Below are 19,624 nucleotides of genomic sequence, written 5' to 3' on the forward strand. Positions count from 1 at the left end.
CAAATAGGGCTAAAGAGTGGTCATTGTGTGCATGTGACAACAATACCACAAATCCTCCACAAATGTGGCTTGTACTGGAGGGTTGCAAGAAAAAAGCCACTCCTCAAGAAAGGCCACATGCAGTCACGACTGAGCTTTGCCGAAACGCACGCGCAAGATTCTGAGGCCACATGGAAAAAGGTGTTCTGGTCAGAGGAGACTAAAATGTAATTATTTGGCCTCAACGCCAAACGATATGTCTGGCAGAAATCCAATACAGCTCACCATCTGAATAACACCATTCCTACAGTAAAGCGTGGAGGTGGTAATATCATATTATGGGGTTGTTTCTCTGCAGAAGTGACTGGAGCACTTGTGAGGAAAGAAGGAAAAATGGGGCAAAATACCATCAAATTCTCAAGCCCTCTGCCAGAAAGTTGTCAATGGGAAGAAGGTTTACCTTGACCCAAAGCACACAGCAAAACTGGCCACACAATGGTTGAAGGAGAAAAATTGAATGTTCTTGCATGGCCTAGTTATAGAAGACTGCAGTCCACAAGCGGTCACCATCAAATTGAACTGAACTTGAGCGGTTCTGCAAAGAAGAGAGGTCTAATATTGCAAAGTCTAGATGTGCAAAGTTAGTAGAGACATATCCCAACAGACTAAAGGCTGTAATTAAAGGTTTAGTTCACCCAAAAATGAAAATTCTGTCATTAATGACTTACCCTCATGTCGTTCGACACCCGTCAGACCTCCGTTCATCTTCAGAACACAAATGAAGATATTTTAGTTGAAATCTGATGGCTCTGAAAGGCCTCCATTGGCACAATGGCACTTTACACTCTCAAGACCCTTAAATGGAACTAAAGACGTCGTTACAAAGTCCATCTCACTACAGTGGTTCTACAATAACTTTATGGAGTGACGAGAATAGTTTTTGTGCGCAAAAAAACCCTAAATAACGACTTATATAGTGATGACGATTTCAAAACACGGCATCGTGAAGCTTCGAAGCGTTATGAATCAGTGAGTCGAATCATGATTCGGATCGCGTGTCAAACCGCCAAACTGCTGAATCGACTCACTGATTCATAACGCTTTGAAGCTTCATGATGCCTTGTTTTTGAATTACATAAAGTTATTGTAGAACCACTGTAGTGAGATGGATTGTAATGACGCCTTTAGTGCCTTTTAAGGGTCTTGAGAGTGAACCGTGCATTGTGCCAATGGAGGCCTTTCAGAACCATCAGATTTCAACTAAAATATCTTCATTTGTGTTCTGAAGATGAACGGAGGTCTTACGGGTGTCGAACGACATGAGGGTGAGTAATTAAAGGGTTAGTTCACCCAAAAATGAAAATTCTGTCATTAATTACTCACCCTCATGTCGTTGGACACCCGTAAGACCTCCGTTCATATTCGGAACACAAATTAAGATATTTTAGTTGTTATCATTAGTGGCTGCTGTCACTTTAAGGCCGTGTGTCCAAAGTGTTTTTTTCCCAATAGTTTTCAATGGGAGCGTTTTCAGAACGCCATAAGCGCAACGAGGCACTGAGAGAGCGTCTATTTCACACTCAAGCGTTCAGCGTTTTTTACCATCGCCGAGAGTTGAAGAATGTTCAACTTTGAGTAAAGCGAAGCGCTCATCACTGTCACTTTTCCCCCAGCCGTCCAATCACAGTGGAGGAGGGGCGGGACAAATTCAACACTGACCAACCGCCACATTCTGCTTGTACAATGTCATCAGATGAGCATAATAATGGAACAAAATCATTTAAAACAAGAGCCAGAGCAGATACTTTACATTTATATCGACATTTTTATATAGAATCAATACAGAAACAAACTATTATCAAGTTTCATTAATGCAACTTGTGTCTTGCTTCTCCGTTTTTGATTGTATTGAAAATTAAATCAGAGGACTTTACTATTAATACTACTATAATTATTACTATAACTTCTTGTGATCATCTTGTCTGGACGATTGTTTTGTACACTGTACAAAGTGGATTTATAAACAGGTAAGATTTAAAACATTAATCTCAATTCAATATGTCCCCGTAATTATTTATGTGGTTAAGAAAATCTGTGTAATAAGTGTACAATGAGTATACATTATTATCCCTTAAATGTCACCCTTAAAGGCCTGTTCACACCGGGACGATTTTCACACGCGTTTATCGCCGACGTTTAACGCCTCGGGACTAAACAATGGGCGCCAATGTGAGTGTTCACACCGACGCGCAAAACGCCAGGCGTAAAAGCGTCATTTTTAAAAAAAACGCCTCGGGTTCGTTTTTTTATTTTGATGCGGCGCGTAAAAAACTGTCCGACCAATGAGATCGGCGAGATTGTTCACGTGCCTGGAGCTGCTGAAGTGACAGTAAAACACGACTTGGTGGCGCTCAAGCACAAAATGGTCTTGCCGAGCACACATTGATACGACGAAGAAGTAGTAAGTAGACAAAGAAGAAGATGAACTGCTAATGCTGCTTGCCAGTTAGCAAAAAGTGTGTGAATGGTTTTGTCAATATACATAATATGTCTATGGTTTTGGCAAGCACGTAAATACTGTCTCTCTTCTACTTCTGTGTGACAAGCGAGTGTCAGAGGCTTAAAGTGCCGCAGCACCATCTTGTGTACCGGGAGCGCATCGACTGAATGTGCACGTTCACTCGGCGCAGCGCCAGTGAAAATCGATTGGGTGTGAACACTCAAGACGCGCCGAAAAACGGCACGAAAAACGCTGGCGATAAGCGCGCGCGATATTCGTCCCGGTGTGTACAGGCCTTAATAGTCTTGTTTGAACTTCACGTTAATTTCAAGTGAGTGAGATAAAATATTTCAACTCAAAACTTTGTGTCCAATTATTTCCCAGACATAGTTTTGGTATTGAAGTCAAAGTTAACTTGCGTTCGCTATACATCAGTGTGTGATGGTCACAAAGATGACTCTCGGCAGATTTTAAGTGTTTCCCCCTATTGCAGAAACTTTCTTTTTGCATGTTCTGCAGACAGGGTGAGCATTAGGGATGCCATAATTCTCAAAATAATATTGAACAGTTCGGTACGGCATTCACGGTTCAATACGCGCTTGTGAATTGCGTTTTTTTTGGTTTTGCATTGAATTAATATGGAGGCACTGAGACAGGCAAGAGCAGCTTCCAAATCCACAGTACTTATCTTACTGGATTTGTCTGCTGCTTTTGACACAGTTAACCACCAGATCCTCCTGTCAACTCTCATGAAGATGGGCAGGAACTGCTCTCCAGTGGTTCATGTCTTACCTCTCAGGTAGGTCCTTCAGGGTGTCATGGAGAGGTGAAGTGTCTAAGCCACACAATCTAGCTACTGGAGTTCCCCAGGGCTCAGTGTTTGGACCACTTCTCTTCTCCATCTACATGTCATCACTGGGATCTGTCATTCAGAAATATGGCTTTTCCTATCACTGCTATGCCGACGACACTCAACTCTACTTCTCATTTCAACCAGATGATCCCACGGTTGGTGTTCGTATCGCTGCCTGCCTAACAGACATTTCTGCCTGGATGAAGGAGCATCACCTGCAACTCAACCTTGCAAAGACAGAACTGCTTGTGGTCTCAGCCAACCCAGCACTTCACCACAATCTCTCCATTCAGCTAGGATCATCAACCATAACTCCATTCAGGACAGCCAGGAACCTCGGTCTTGTGATTGATGATCAGCTAAAATTCACTGACCACATTACTGCAACAACCCGGTCCAGCAGATTTGCGTTATACAACATTAGGAAGATTAGACCCTTCCTATCAGAGCAGGCCACACAACTCCTGGTACAAGCTCTTGTTCTCTCCAGACTGGACTACTGTGATGCTCTTCTAGCGGGCCTTCCAGCATGCACTATCAAACCCTTGCAACTGATCCAGAATGCAGCGGCGAGGGTGGTCTTTAACGAGCCGAAGAGAGCGCACGTCATGCCTCTCTTCATCAGTTTGCACTGGCTGCCAATAGCCGCTCGCATCAAATTCAAGGCACTTGTGCTTGCCTTCAAAGCAACCACTGGCTCTGCACCAATATACCTAAACTCGCTCGTTCAGACTTACACACCCTCCAGGAGCTTAAGTTCTGCCAGTGAACGACGCCTTGTGGTGCCATACCAAAGAGGCATGAAATCGCTCTCACGGACCTTTTCTTGGACCACCCCCACTTGGTGGAATGACCTGCCTATCTCAATTCGAGCGGCCGAGTCTGTAGCCATTTTCAAAAAACATCTAAAGACACATCTCTTCCAGCAGCACCTGAGCAATCAAGAATAGCACTTATCATTCTATTCATTTTCTGTCTGTCTAATTTATTTATAAAAAAATTAATTAAAATTAAAAAAAATTCTGTCCTGTGTGTTTTGTGCTAGATTAACTGAGACTTGTTACAGCACTTGCATACTGTTGCCCTTGACTGTTCTAGTTGCTTCTTTTGCTCTCATTTGTAAGTCGCTTTGGATAAAAGCATCTGCTAAATGACTAAATGTAAATGTAATTTTTCTACAAATTCTATCATTTGCCTCCATCCCAATACTGAACAACGCGACTTACATTCACATCACACGTTCGTGGTAGAGTTATACTCACGGAACACAATAGATATTCACAATCAAGAAAGTTCATTATTTGCATGCGTTTTAAAGCCTTGCGGCTCATTCGCGTGTGCGTTTTTAACATGTGCTTTTTCAAGCGCGTGCACTAAACGCCTGTCTAACATTACATAAACATTTATTTATTGCAATAAAAAATTGTCTTTTTTCTCCTTAACCTCTTGCTGTTCCTGTCGCTTGAAAATAGAATAGCAAAAAATTGACGTGACAAGCCATCAGAACCGAACCGAACCGAACCGAAAACCGTGGTTAAAAACCGAGGTATGTATTGAACCGTGGACTAACTGTATTGTTGCATCCCTAATGAGCATCCTCAATTAAGTTTCCCCCAGGACTTTTGTAAAGGCCAAAATATGAGCACACCTCAGATTTGGTCCTTTTAGAAGTCTGAAAGAAAAATGGCCTTCTGCCATTTCTTCTCATTCAAAAAACAACGTTGTGCGCTCATCTGCGCCAGACTGACGCTGACTGGACAGGATTTACCACGAGTTTACAAAATCATGATAAGCAAACACGATTTTATTAATTCAATTTTAAATGATATTACTAACTGTCATTTTATCGCGGATTATCGCAAAACAGGTCATCGTTCCATCCCTAATTTTCAGCTGGCTAAAAACGTCCGTTTGGGGAGGAGTGCGCGCTGTCAGCGGAGCCAGCCAAAAGTATAAACAAGGCTTTAGGACGTTCCAATTGACCTATCGGTAAGCCCCGCCCCTCAAACGCAGATGAGCCAATGGCAGTTGAGTATCAGTTGCGCAGGGACTGGAACTCGGACATCTTTAGGTTTCAGCGCCATAGAGATGCATGGGAAAATCCGAAGCTCTCATCGGTTTGATGGTGTTTATGCTACAAAAATGGCAAAACGATGTGCCCGAGGTACTGTAACACTGATTCCAGGTATCCTGAGAGGATTTTATGGTGGTCACACTCTCATTAAGTTACGATTAAAGTTAGTGAATCCCTGCTAACATACAAACTGAAATAACTAACTTTACTCACGTCATGTAACATTAACAGTGTAGGTCAAAAACACATAAACGAAGGTCTGCATTTCAGTACCTCTCCATATTAAACTGGTTAAATGTACATTCATTTAATCTTACCCTGCGGTACATAAACAGTGTTGATGTACAGTGTAGCGATCATGATGACCATAACACGAGGCTTCTCCCGTTTGCATTGTGATCTGTAAATCCTAGCTTCCAAATTAATCTCCCACATTTATTTTAAAATCTTTTATATATTGAAGTCCCACTTGAATGCTCCTCGACGAGAGGTGGTCGTTCTGTGCCACAGAATTTTTGTATATATTTTTTATATTTCTGTGAGTTTAGATATGTTTAAGGTCTGCATTATCTGTCTTACTAAGGAGGACTCCTATTTTGATGGGTATTATAGTCTACGGATAGTGAAAAGAAGAGCTCGCACTCGCAGTTTATCTGAGTTGTTTTCATATATAAAGTTTACAGTTTATTAGCACCCCCGAAAAAGCCACACGGTCTGTATATGTTTGTTTACTGTTAGTAGTTGTATGAGTGTTTTTGTTTAATTTGCTGTGTATATTAAAGGGTTAGTTCACCCAAAAATGAAAATTCTGTCATTAATTACTCACCCTCATGTCGTTCGACACCCGTAAGACCTCCGTTCATCTTCAGAACACAAATGAAGATATTTTAGTTGAAAGCTGATGGCTGAGAAAGGCCTCAGATAGGCCTCCATTGGCATTCAGTACATTTACACTCCCAAGACCCATAAAAGGCACTTAAAACGTCGTTACAAAGTCCATCTCACCACAGTGGCTCTACAATAATTTTACGAAGCGACGACAATAGTTTTTGAGCGCAAAAAAAAATCAAAATAATGACTTAATTCAACCTCTTCTTGTCTTCCGTGTGTGCCTCCACGACGCATGCGCGAGAATATGACGTAGCGCCGGCATTCGGGAATCCATGAAATGCACACTTTAAAGGCCAATAGCCCCATTTGAGCACTACGCTGAGACCTAAAGCACGATCAATGTAGAATCCAACAGCTTAGACACGCGCGTCTTCCTCTGCTTGTAAACAAATCTCTTCTGGGTCATGTGTCCGAACGCCGGATCTGCGTCATATTCTTGCGCATGCGTCGTGGAGGCACACACGGAAGACAAGAACAAGTTGGATAAAGGCGTTATTTTGATTTTTTTTTTGCGCACAAAAACTATTGTCGCCGCATCGTAAAATTATTTTAAAGCCACTGTGGTGAAATTGACTTTGTAACGACGTTTTTAGTGCCTTTTATGGGTCTTGTGAGTGTAAATGTACTGAATGCCAATGGAGGCCTATCTGAAGCCTTTCTCAGCCATCAGCTTTCAACAAAAATATCTTCATTTGTGTTCCGAAGATGAACGTTGGTCTGACGGGTGTCGAACGACATGAGGGTGAGTAATTAATGACAGAATTTTCATTTTTGGGTGAACTAACCCTTTAATGATAATGCAGTGGAGAGAGAGAGTTTGTGAATGAGACGTTAATGCGCACTTCTGCTTTGTTTGTTCAGCACTTACGGTGATTTTTGTTTTTGAGTGAAAAACGATGTAATAAACTTCATAAACCATCAGTAAAGTTTGGCCATCATTCGGACGGAATATACGCTACATTCTGTGTCCAAAAACAACTTGGGATGAGGTTTTCACACTGACAGCTGTCATTGTAAGACTGTTAGCAACTCTGTTTGTTTGTCCGAGTTAGCAACAGTAACTAAGGGGGGCGGGGCTTACCGATAGGTCAATTCAGCCGATTGTAAAGGTTCCGCCAGTAGTGGGCAGAAGGTAAAAACCAACTGGAACGCAGCATTGGAACGTAATACGTTTTATGACTTTATGAGTCTAACTTGTGGACTTTCTGCGTGAGGGCGCCCTCTGGCTACGAGTATGAATGAAACAGATATTACATTACGTGTGTGGACTTTACTAATGCTTCACTAATACTCACTACACCCTTTTTGGGTAAAAAATCTTCACAAATGAAAAGTGAAGAAAACATATGTGAATCCATAAGTTTTTCTCCAGTGTAGAGAAGAGTACAGGAGGGTTTTTTTCTCTCAGTGGATGCGTAAAATTTCCTGGCAAAAATTGAGAGATTACCATCACAGATTTTTATCATAATAGTAGTGTAACATTTTATAATAAAACTAGACCTTTCTAATGGCTTACAGGAAAATGATTCCAGGTTTGGATTGTGATCAGTGATATTTGGCTATATAAACAAAACTGACTTTGTGTTAAGCAAGAGGTGTTATGTTTGCAGTCTGCCATTTTTGGCAAATAAAGAAAATGTTTGTGTGAAAACATTTCTTGTTAAGGTTTGTATTGTGTGTGCCCTGTTTTGAACATTCATGTCCTTTGTCAGTCACATGCCTGTTGAAGTGATGAACTGCACTATTTACTTACACATTTTATTCTTGTGCTACAATTGTGTGCCCAGCGCTATAAAACTTTCAGCCTCTCTACATTTACGCATTTTGGCAGACGCTTTTATCCAAAGCAACTTACATTGCATTCAAGGTACATATTATACATTTTTTGTCAGATCTTGCTTTCCCTGGGAATCGAACCCATGACCTTGGCATTGCTAGCGCCATGCTCTACTGTTTGAGATACAGGAAAGCTCTCTAGCACCAGTGCTATGTGCAAAAACGTTAACGTACAGCCCTGAATTATTTGTATCCCTCTTTAAATATTTAACCTAATTTGTCTCAATATATGAGCCCCTATATTGTGGTTTTAAATTCAGTTTTCTGTGCATGTACAAGACTTCCTTTTCATTCGCTGCAGCTCGACTGTTTGCTCTGGGTTTATGATTACATGAATACATTAACATAACATGAAAACAAATACCAGTTTACAATATCAAGCAGCACAATGAACTGTTTTTGCACAGCCAAAAGAACTGGAGAAATCGGATTTCATCAAAAAGATCTTCATTTGTGTTCTGAAGATGAACGAATGTCTTACGGGTTTTTGTATTGGTCTTAAGTACCGGTAATATTCTAATTTTCTGAGATACTGAATTTGGGATTTTCCTTAGTTGTCAATTATAATCATCAACATTAAAAGAAATAAACATTTGAAATATACCAGTCTGTGTGTAATGAATGAATATAATATACAAGTTTCACTTTTTGAATGGAATTAGTGAAATAAATCAACTTTTTGATGATATTCTAATTACATGACCAGCACCTGTATATGATGATTAAGATAACGGTGCATGGAAAAGATGTTATCACTAGATTTTAGAGTCAATAAAATGAAACTGAATTGAAAGTAAATTAAAAAGAAAAATGTATTACATTTGATTTATTTGGGGTTTTTTCAGTTCTTCAGAGGTGGTTAACTAAATATTTTGGCCCTCGTTCCTCACATAAAGCCATGTGACTTCAGTGGTCATTGTATGGAAAAAGAGCTGGTTTAAAGATGCAGTGTGTAGTATTTATGAGGATCTATTGACAGAAAGGCAATATGCGTTACTATGTTGTCAGTGGAGTATAAAGACCTTACATAATGAACCGTTATGTTTTTATTACCTTAGAATGAGCCATTTCTATCAACACACACCGCGGGTCCATTCCAGTGAAGTCGCCATTTTGTGCCATTATGTTTCTACAGTAGCCCTAAATGGACAAACTTCTCTACAGAGCGCTAGTCACTCTCTACTAACTCTGATGACGACATCTTTGTCCTGTGTCGGCCACCGTAGCTTCTCAATGTGCTTTGAAAGGGAGGGGTGAGTCCTGCACGGGTCCGATTTTGTAAATCCGCACCCGCTCGTACCCGCAGTGCTTAAAACTGCATCCGACCCGTTTTCCGATAGCAGCACTAATTAAAATCCACACCCGACCCGCTTAAAATAGAACCGACACCCGACCCGCACCCAAAATAAAATCAGTTTAGCATATCACATTATAGACACACTAAAATGTCTATTACCAGCATACAGAAGTTATTACACGGCCATTAACACAAGGACAACTTCAGCCAAAGCTGTCAAACGGCTACATCATGAAGAACATGGTTATGCGTCCTTATCTCTACGAGGCACCTTCAGGTCTGTCCCCTTTTGAAAAATACTGTTCGATTGAACTGCTTGTGCTTGGTTTGTTACCACAGTTATCTGCGTGATTCCTCAGCGATGAAGATCCCCATTTGCGGCTATCCCATATGATCTTTTCGTCAACTCCTCAGGATCCATTGTGCCGTGCGGGCACAAATAAACTGATATGGATTTGAAATAATTTTATCAACTTGAAATACAGGCCACATATCTCACCACAGTTGCTCTACAATAATTTTACGATGCAACGACAATAGTTTTTGTGCGAAAAACAAAAACAAAAAAACAACGACTTTATTCAACCTCTTCTTGTCTTCCGTGTGTGCCTCCACGACGCATGCGCGAGAAAATGACGTAGCGCCGGCGTTCGGGAATCCATGAAATGCACACTTTAACCCCATTTTGAGAACAACGCCGAGACCTAAAGCACGATCAATGTAGAATTCAACAGCTTAGACACGCGCGTCTTCCTCTGCTTGTAAACAAATCGCTTCTGGGTCATGTGTCCGAACGCCGGATCTGCGTCATATTCTCGCGCATGCGTCGTGGAGGCACACACAGAAGACAAGAACAAGTTGGATAAAGGCGTTATTTTGATTTTTTTTTGCGCACAAAAACTATTGTCGTCGCATTGTAAAATTATTTTAGAGCCACTGTGGTGAAATTGACTTTGTAACGACGTTTTTAGTGCCTTTTATGGGTCTTGTGAGTGTAAATGTACTGAATGCCAATGGAGGCCTATCTGAAGCCTTTCTCAGTCATCAGCTTTACACTAAAATATCTTCATTTGTGTTCCGAAGATGAACGGAGGTCTTACGGGTGTCGAACGACATGAGGGTGAGTAATTAATGACAGAATTTTCATTTTTGGGTGAACTAACTCTTTAAGGATGAAAGAAAGTCATACAGGATTGGAACTGCATGATGATTAGATAAAAAAATCGTGGTCACTGTAAACAGTGTTGCCAGTCTGCTGTTGCTCTGAGCATATGAGAAGCATCCACTGCACATCATGACCCAATGTACCTGTTCGGCCTCATGCGTCCGCCATTGCTCCTGTATGCGGCCGCTCCAGCATTGCTCCACTCGCCGCCGAGTCTCCGCCCTGTAGTCCCGCTCCCACACCCCAGATTCGCTGAACAGCCCTCGGACGCTGACCCGGATCAGCTGGACACGCGGCACCTGCCTCCACGGGAACACAGCGACCCTCCACACAGCCATCGGCGGGACTCTGGGTCCTTCAGGAGCGCAGACGGTCAGTGATTACACTGGGCACTGGACAGCTGAGGATTCAAAAGAGAAAGATAACAGCATGGCCTGATGATTCATGCAAATGCATTCACCATCTCAGTATATATATATCATTTCCCTTCATTTAAACAGATTGACGGTGTATTGTGCTCAGATGTCTGTTCTGTAAGGCTCTGTTATATTGCGGCGTCACTATAGCAACATGCAATACTGTAAGGTGGCAATAAACCTGTCCCCTTGGAAACAAATGTTTTAACACCTACTAAAACTTCTATACTGGTCACATTAAACATAAAAATAATCCACCAGCACAATCTACACAAACACATTGCATGTAGGGAGGCACTGTGAAACGTTTCAGTAAAGAAAGAAAAAGGAGAATTACTTTTATTTTATCGTGAAAACGCATATTCGTTATAATTCATTCTAGGACGAAATGAGTGTAATTTGGATCCTTCATACAGATCTGAGAAAATAGATAGATCCTAAAAATAGCATGACAAAGCATTGTATTTTGTATTATCTTTATGTTTTATAAACTGTTTTAGATATTATGTTTGTTCATCTTTATTCTATTTTAGATTTTAATTGATATTATGCATTAAAAAAGACAGCAGGTGAATAAACATCTTAACTAATAGAAATCACAGAACATTAAGAAAAAAATAAAAATCAAAAAACAATCGTTTTGTCTTACATTAATATGTAAAAAATAAATAAATAAAAAAAATACAGAAATCTCAACAATGGATATGAACCCAAGATTCATTTTGTTGACATATTAGAGTTCATGTTTTTGCAGAGGGGATTTTGTATTTTTTTTTCACTCCATAAACCAGAAAATAATGTTAATACCCAGAAAAAAAAATCTATATGTTTTTAAGGAACAAAACATGCATGAATGATGCATGAACAAACCCCTCAGTAAAACCTTGAGAATATATTAGATCGGGATACAAGTGTAAAGATTGGTGTATGTAAGTGTTGCTGAAGGGAAGATTTCTGACTTCATTTAGAGAAAACGGCCTTTAAAGATGTGTATTGTAATTGAAAGATGCAAATAAATAAAGTGCAATAAAATAAACACTTAAATTCGTTTTCTGGACGTTGTCTTTCCACTAGTCTAAAAGAAGATAAGATATGGAAGCAAAATAGCCCCAGAAAACAAACAATAGTTTTGGCTGTACTAGTGTCTTGCCTTAAAAACATGTCAATCAGGTTATCTGTCAACCCATTACCAGTAGCCTTTCCTGTGTTTTAAGAGCCCGCACACACCATAGATATACATAATAAAGGCTAGATGTCTTACGGCGCAGTCTCTAACGTCATCACCGGCGGCCATCTTGACACAGGCAGGGCTCTGTGGCTCCTGATGATCTGCATGAACACAAATACTCTTATCTCACTGAAATCTTGACGGATTTACAAATGGTTTGGTTTCTTACAAACGTTATTAACGTGGCTATAATTATGGATGCTTGAACAAATTATGAATATTTTTATATTTTTATAAGTATGCAGTGTCATAACTACATCTCTGACGTTTATAACAAACCAAACAGTTTGAAAATCGGTAGAAAATTGAGCAAGTTATGGTTATTTAAAAAGTGCCTGCACCATTAAAACACAGTTACGAGTGAGCGAGCTGACTGTGACAAGATGGCCGCCAGGTGCAGACGTCGACCTCCATTGGCCAGCAGCGCGGACGAGACATCTAGCTTTATGTATATCTATGGCACAAACACACACCAGAAGTCTGAAATTAACCCCCCGTTAATTTCCGACTCCTGGTGTGTGTGCGGCATAATGGCGGGGGCGGGGCTCTGTGGCAAAAATTGGGGGCAAAAATGCCACCAAAAAACAAGATTTGGTGCAAAAAAAGTGTTTGTATAAGTTCTTGTTTATAATATTTATAAGCAATATCACACGAGCAAAAGTGCTGTTTTCCCAAATATCAGCACGTTTGCACGTGACATTGATTTCTTACAACAATTATGTTAAATAAGTTAATAGGCTATTAGGTGATTTACATTTTAGACATAATATTGTATGTTTTTCCTCTATTTTGCTAACGAAAATAATTCCAAACAGTAGAGCCATTGCGTCTCTGTGCAACACTTTCAGTTTCGTTTTTTGAATAAATCGTTCTAAAGAATGACTCGACGACTCACTCACTTCAAGGCTGAATCCGAAATCGCCCCCTATACCCTTGAATAGGGCATTATTTGAGGGGACAGCCATTTGTAGTGGTGTCTGAAACCATAGTGGACGTTACTGAGTGCACTCATTCAATCCCACAAGGCACCGCAATAACGAGTGTACAGCTTAAGTACAAACAATGGTTGTCCGAATTCGCTCACTGGTTTTCATTCACTCCTTCAAGTGAACTGTATTAGTGGACTAACGTAGGGAATAGTGAATGAGGGTTTAGGGGGCGATTTCGGATCCCTGAATGAAGCAGCCGTTTTGAATGTATCGTTTGACTGAATGATTCAATCACTAACTCGTTAAGACAATGATTTTTTTGGTTTTCGGTCATGATTGTAACAATAGTTCTGATTAAAGAGATAAACTGCATTTATAAATAGACTATTAAGAGTATGAGATAACACTGTAAATTTAACAGAGATAAAGTAGTTGGTGCAACTGCAACTGTCCGACTGGTTCTTTGAAACGGGCCTCCGCCGGCTCTGCCCATTGCCATTGTATTATTCCCATTAAAAAGTAATGAACCATTCCATAAATCAAAAACAAACTTTCTCTTTTTTTTATTGTATGGAATATTGCAGTATTTATTATAAATGATTTATCTGTGCACATCATTATTTTTTAAAGTGCAAATAGACCCTTAAAAGGTACTAAAGACATCGTTACAAAGTCCATCTCACTACAGTGGTTCTACAATAACTTTATGGAGTGACGAGAATAGTTTTTGTGCGCAAAAAAACCCTAAATAACGACTTATATAGTGATGACGATTTCAAAACACGGCATCGTGAAGCTTCGAAGTGTTATGAATCAGTGAGTCGAATCATGATGTCAAACCGCCAAACTGCTGAAATTTGGCGATTCAAACGGCTCATTCGACTCACTGATTCATAACGCTTCGAAGCTTCATGATGCCGTGTTTTGAAATCGTCATCACTATATAAGTCGTTATTTAGGGTTTTTTTGCACACAAAAACTATTCTCGTCACTCCATAAAGTTATTGTAGAACCACTGTAGTGAGATGGACTTTGTAACGACGCCTTTAGTACCTTTTAAGGGTCTTGAGAGTGTAAAGTGTAAAGAGGCCTTTCAGAGCCATCAGATTTATACTAAAATATCTTAATTTGTGTCTGAAGATGAACGGAGGTCTGACGGGTGTCGAACGACATGAGGGTGAGTAATTAATGACAGAATTTTAATTTTTGGGTGAACTAACCCTTTAAGGCTTTATATAATGTAAACAAATGAGTTATAAAATAATTCACCCCTCCCCCCCCCCCACACAGTCGTCATGAAGGGCAAAAATAGCCGTATAGACCAAAACTACAATGTGTCCCAGACTGTAAACATGTGTTTTTCTGCTGTAAAGTTGGGCATTTTAACATGAGCTCAATGAGATTCTGCTCCTTCTGGAGTCTGTCTCTAGTGGCCAGTCCATGAACTGCAGTTTAAGTCACTTCCGTATTGGCTTCAGGAGAAACTGCAGGAGGAGCCGCTTGTATTTGACGCAAATCGACCAGAGTTTGATTCCGCCTTTTGCCGAGCTCGCTCTACTCCCTTTTGGCATCACATATCAGATCGGAAAGGCATTTATTTTCAATAAAAAAGAAGAAAATTATGGATGCACCGATATGAAAATGTTACCCGATACGATAACCCTTTATATTTGAAAGCCGATAACTGATATATAGGCCAACAAATCTAAATCCTAATTCTTATATAATTTTTGAGAGCATGATTACAAAAACAAATGTCTCACCATTAATGCCCTGCCCTAAACACACAATTATAATGTTCACATTATGATTTTATGTACGCTATATGACAGACTTGTTGCACTGAACTGCATTTCCTTTTTTGAAGAGATTTTCAATCATATTTCAAGCAATTCAAAACCATCATGGTGAACAGTGCATATCTGAAGTGTCTCAGCTGAAATAAATAATACATTATTTATCGGCCAAATTTTCTTATCGGGCCGAAAACGATAACGTATAAAAATGAAAATATATCGGCTGATACCGATATGGTGGTCAATATATCGTGCATCCCAAAAGAAAATATTCAAAAAGCAGAAATAAAATATTTAACTTGTGTTTAATAATAAAGTGTTTAGGGTTTTAGGAGGGCTTTATCGTCCAATAAGGCGGCACCCATTTAATAATTTTCATAAATATTAGGGCTATGCGATATTGAAGAAAAATGTGATATGCGATATCCTTGTTAAATAATGCGATAATTGCTATGCGATGCGATATTGCTTTAAGTGTGTAAAATCTATTTCTTTCCCCAACTGATATCTTTCACTTAAAGCATAACCGACTGTGTTTACATGAATACTCGTCAAGACAGCCTTTGTGACACAACTGTGTGTGTATTTGACAGTTCAAGTGTGAAACAAGACATGAAAAAAGTCTGTGCGCGAGAATGCAAGGAGTTGTTTTTTGCAAGTTATTGTGTTTAATAACTCTTTTAATGTCAAGCATGTCACATAAGTAACAGTCGTGTGCTCAGTCTATTCTCTGATATATGTGTCAACCTAAAACGTAGACTTTTCACAATGTTGACGTAGCCTATTAAAATCATTCAGATATTGCGTGCCCTTGCGATATGCATATTGTGATATGTACATTTGCGATATTTCAATAATTTCGATATATTGTGCAGCCCTAATAAATATAATAATTTACTCTCCATGTAATTATTGCATACCTTTTAATGTAAAACAACACAGAGGTGCAAATAGTATCTGACACTATTATTCATAGGCCTAAGTATAAATAGCAAACTACTATTTTCACTTATTGCAAAAGAAAATGCTGCTATTTTTACTTAGTGTAAATAGAATCTATTGCTACTTGCATTTACATCTCTTCTCATTTGTGATGACGTGTTTACTGGCGCGAGGGCGGGGCAACCTGTCACTACGGCACAGTAGGGAAGAAATGACGATCGCAACTTCATGCCGACTTTAAAATAACTGGCCTGTCCCCATGAAATACAGCATGAAACTGCATTTTTGCCTTTCATAAGCAGCCATTTAATCCAATGACCCAGTTATTAAACAGCTGCGAATCTGTGACGCACTTGCATCTCTTGAAATCATGCTGGACTGTTACATTAGAGGACAAGAGTTTCTGACAGCCGCCCACAAGCTCACACACACACACACACACACACACACTCACTCAAGGCCTCGTGTTTGTGCAAGAGAAGTGAGGGAGATGTTCACGTTGCTATGGTTACCCATCTTGCAATATGGAAGATACATTGTGATCTTGAACTCCAAAAACAACACAATTTTCGATATGATAATGAGTGTTAAAAGAGCCACACCCGCTCAGGTCTAACGCGTTGGAATGTGTTAGCCTTACATTATTCATAAAGTATTAATTTTCAGTAATAAAGCCAGACTTTCTAGTCGCACGCGAGGAACACATCAGCTGTCAAATGGTTATAACTGAAGGACCGCGTTCTACTTACACGACAATCATCGACAAACAATGGGACCTGTCCCGATATATTACGATCCTTTCCGAGGGATCTATATCATACATCCATTCACAGCTTCATTCTGGTGCCGCTTAAACACACGATACACTGACATTTGACAGACTCACACCGCTACACGGGCGCCGCCATTTTGTTCAAATATAGGAAACTTTATTTAAATCTCGATATGCGTGAAGCAGAGTTTATAACACAGAGTTGTATATGAAAACCCGTTTCCGCCATAGTTGAGTAAAACATATGATTATGTAGGTCATAATAATAAGAAAATAAAAAAATGTCGACTTAGTATCTAACTGTATTGAGAGAACTTCTCATAATAATGACTTAGTATGTCAAAATAATCAAAAACCTATTCGTAATGATGACTTACTATGATTGTCCACAATGAATGAGTGCACTCAGTAGGGGAGAGTGGGGTAAGATGAGCCTTTTTAACTTATGTGGTCTTCAAGATAAGAGGAAATTAGGCAGAAGTACCTACAATTAAAGTATCTAAAGTAATTTCAGAAGGTTGTCTTCATTTTAAATGATCAGTATACATCTATGACAAAGGGTTCTACAAAGATGGCTTCTTATTTTTTTTTTAAGTGTTCATGCGGCTCAACTTACCCTGTGTTATTGGTAAGTTATTCCGAGTCAGTGGGTAAGTTGCACCATCTGGTTGTAAACGGACGGTCTAACTGAATCTGAATTCAAACCCAGGTGAAATTGTAAAGATAATTCCTCTTTTAAAAACTACTTTAATAATCACATTTCCTTTTACAAATAGTCATAACAACATAAAACCGACCAAATTAAGTTGAAATTTTTGCGTTTCTGAAACTATGTTGAACATGTAACCTTCCCAAAAATAGACTAAACAGAGTTTGTTGAGTAAGATTAAATAAAAACGGAATTGAATGCATATCTGCTGGTTCTTTTCAGAGAAGGATTTACTTGTACTGACATTGTTCCTATCAAATAAACTCAAACCAAAAAACTTCATTAAAAAAATGACAAACTCTTTCGTAATATTAAAATTGTAATATTCTCAGAGTCACAGCCTATTTGAACAACATTTTAGGTTTAGCCTTGGATCCTGACCCTTTGTCGCTCCTTCTGGGTCTTCCATGTAAGCTTATTTCTAATAAGCATAAAAGACGTCTTTTTAGCCTGTTAACTTTTGCTGCCAGAAATAATCTACTGATGTCGTGGATCAGCGATAAACCCCCCTCTATAAAGGGATGGCATTCAATCATAAGAGAAATTATTCCTCTGGAACTTCTAACATGTTTTATCCACTCTACAACTGACACTTTTATTCGTATCTGGACACCATATTTGGACAGCATAAATGCCTCCATTTGTGATGTTCTGAGGTTTGGTATGATGTAAGGTGTTTTTATTTTATTTTATGTATTTTTCTCCTTGTTCCCGTCTTCTGTCGGTCCTGCTGCACATATTTGGTCTTAGTACAATGCCTTGTTATTGTATGTATTCTTCTGTATTTATCTCTGTTGTGTCAGGTAATTTATGTTCTGTTTTTTGTTTGTTAAAATAAAAAAAAATAAAAAAATAAAAAACCAATTATCGAAGCCAAAGTTAGAAATCTAAAAAAAAATAAAAATAAAAATAAATAAAAAATTGTAATATTCAGTTTATACTTCAGAGATGTAACTTATCTACATTGCCTCATGGTGGGGTAAGTTAAAACGCTGGCTCAATTTACCCCACAGCATTTGGCTCACCTTGCCCCAGAGCTGCAATTTTGGATAAAACTAGCTAGCTTACCAATTCAGGCTAATATTTAGCTAAATGATTTGCATGGTTTTATACATTGCTAAATCACCAATATGGATCATAAATATCTTAGACCTGGACAAATTAGCTTTGCTGTAACAGCCATTACATCTTTTATGCTAACATTTTGCTGTGACAAGCCAACAACTGTTTTTAAAGTAAATGGGCGCCAAAAATATATGGTCACATGACAATAAAAGTGTATGGTTGCCAAGATAAAGGGGGGGGGGGGTCAACTTACCCACTGGCTCATGACTCACTCCCTCAAATAGTGCCCTATGTAAGGCTATATGGGAAAACACAACCTCTGTGTGTCCATACAATGGAAGTGAATGGGCTCCAAATTAGTTCTTCAAAATAGGCCTATAGATGCTGTGTCCCACGCAAGCATTGGTGTCATTTGGTGGGGACAGTGGTGCATTTTCGGGGAGTCCAGCATTCAAGTGTGCATCATTGATCATTATTCGAAAATATCTCTTTCGCTCACACTGTGATTTCTGCCATTTAGATTGCAATTTAAAGCAGAATTATCACAGCTAGTCAATCCACAATATCATTAAACATTCAAATGTAGCATGTCATGGAAAAAGTGCTACAAAAGCAGTGAGTGCATCGACAGGATAAAACAATCCCTTTCACCTAGTGTATGATTGCAGATTATATACAGTATATACGTATATGTTTGTATTGAACATATATGGAGCAACAGATTTTGTATGAAAATAAATTATAAAATAGTTAATTTTGTATAAAAATCGTAACATGCATGGGATGAAGAGGGAGGCCTTCACCCAACAGACATACTCACACACACACACACACACACACCCACACACACACACACACACACACTAACACACACACACACACAGACACACAGGCAGACAAACACACACACACACACACACAGAGAGACAGACAGACAGACAGACAGACAGACAGACAGACAGACAGACAGACACACACAGTAAAAGACACACAGTATTGATACACATACTTTAGAAAAAAACAATGTTTTTATTAATGTCTAAGTTAATACTTGTTCAAAATCACTTTAGCAAAGTTTGAACTATTTTCTGTTTATTTTAATAAATAAAATAATTTATTATTTGCAATAAATATACTGTCATTAACATCTGTTACAGTTTTTGCCTATTGCT

General features: G+C 39.1%; 1 protein-coding gene across 1 annotated transcript in view; it reads right to left on the reverse strand.

Moving 5' to 3' along the window:
- Positions 1 to 16,821, reverse strand: part of lars2 (leucyl-tRNA synthetase 2, mitochondrial) — a 192,980-nt gene extending 176,159 nt beyond the window's left edge. The window contains exons 1-2 of the mRNA XM_079836140.1: positions 16,656 to 16,821; positions 10,739 to 10,995 (exon numbers count right to left, since the gene is read on the reverse strand). Coding sequence (XP_079692266.1) covers positions 10,739 to 10,933 — 195 coding nt within the window. The 5' untranslated portion in view covers positions 10,934 to 10,995; positions 16,656 to 16,821. The remainder of the gene's footprint in view (positions 1 to 10,738; positions 10,996 to 16,655) is intronic.
- Positions 16,822 to 19,624: the final 2,803 nt, after the last annotated feature.

The sequence above is a fragment of the Gobio gobio genome (assembly GCF_949357685.1).
Source record: "Gobio gobio genome assembly, chromosome: 15".
Lineage (NCBI taxonomy): Eukaryota > Metazoa > Chordata > Actinopteri > Cypriniformes > Gobionidae > Gobio > Gobio gobio.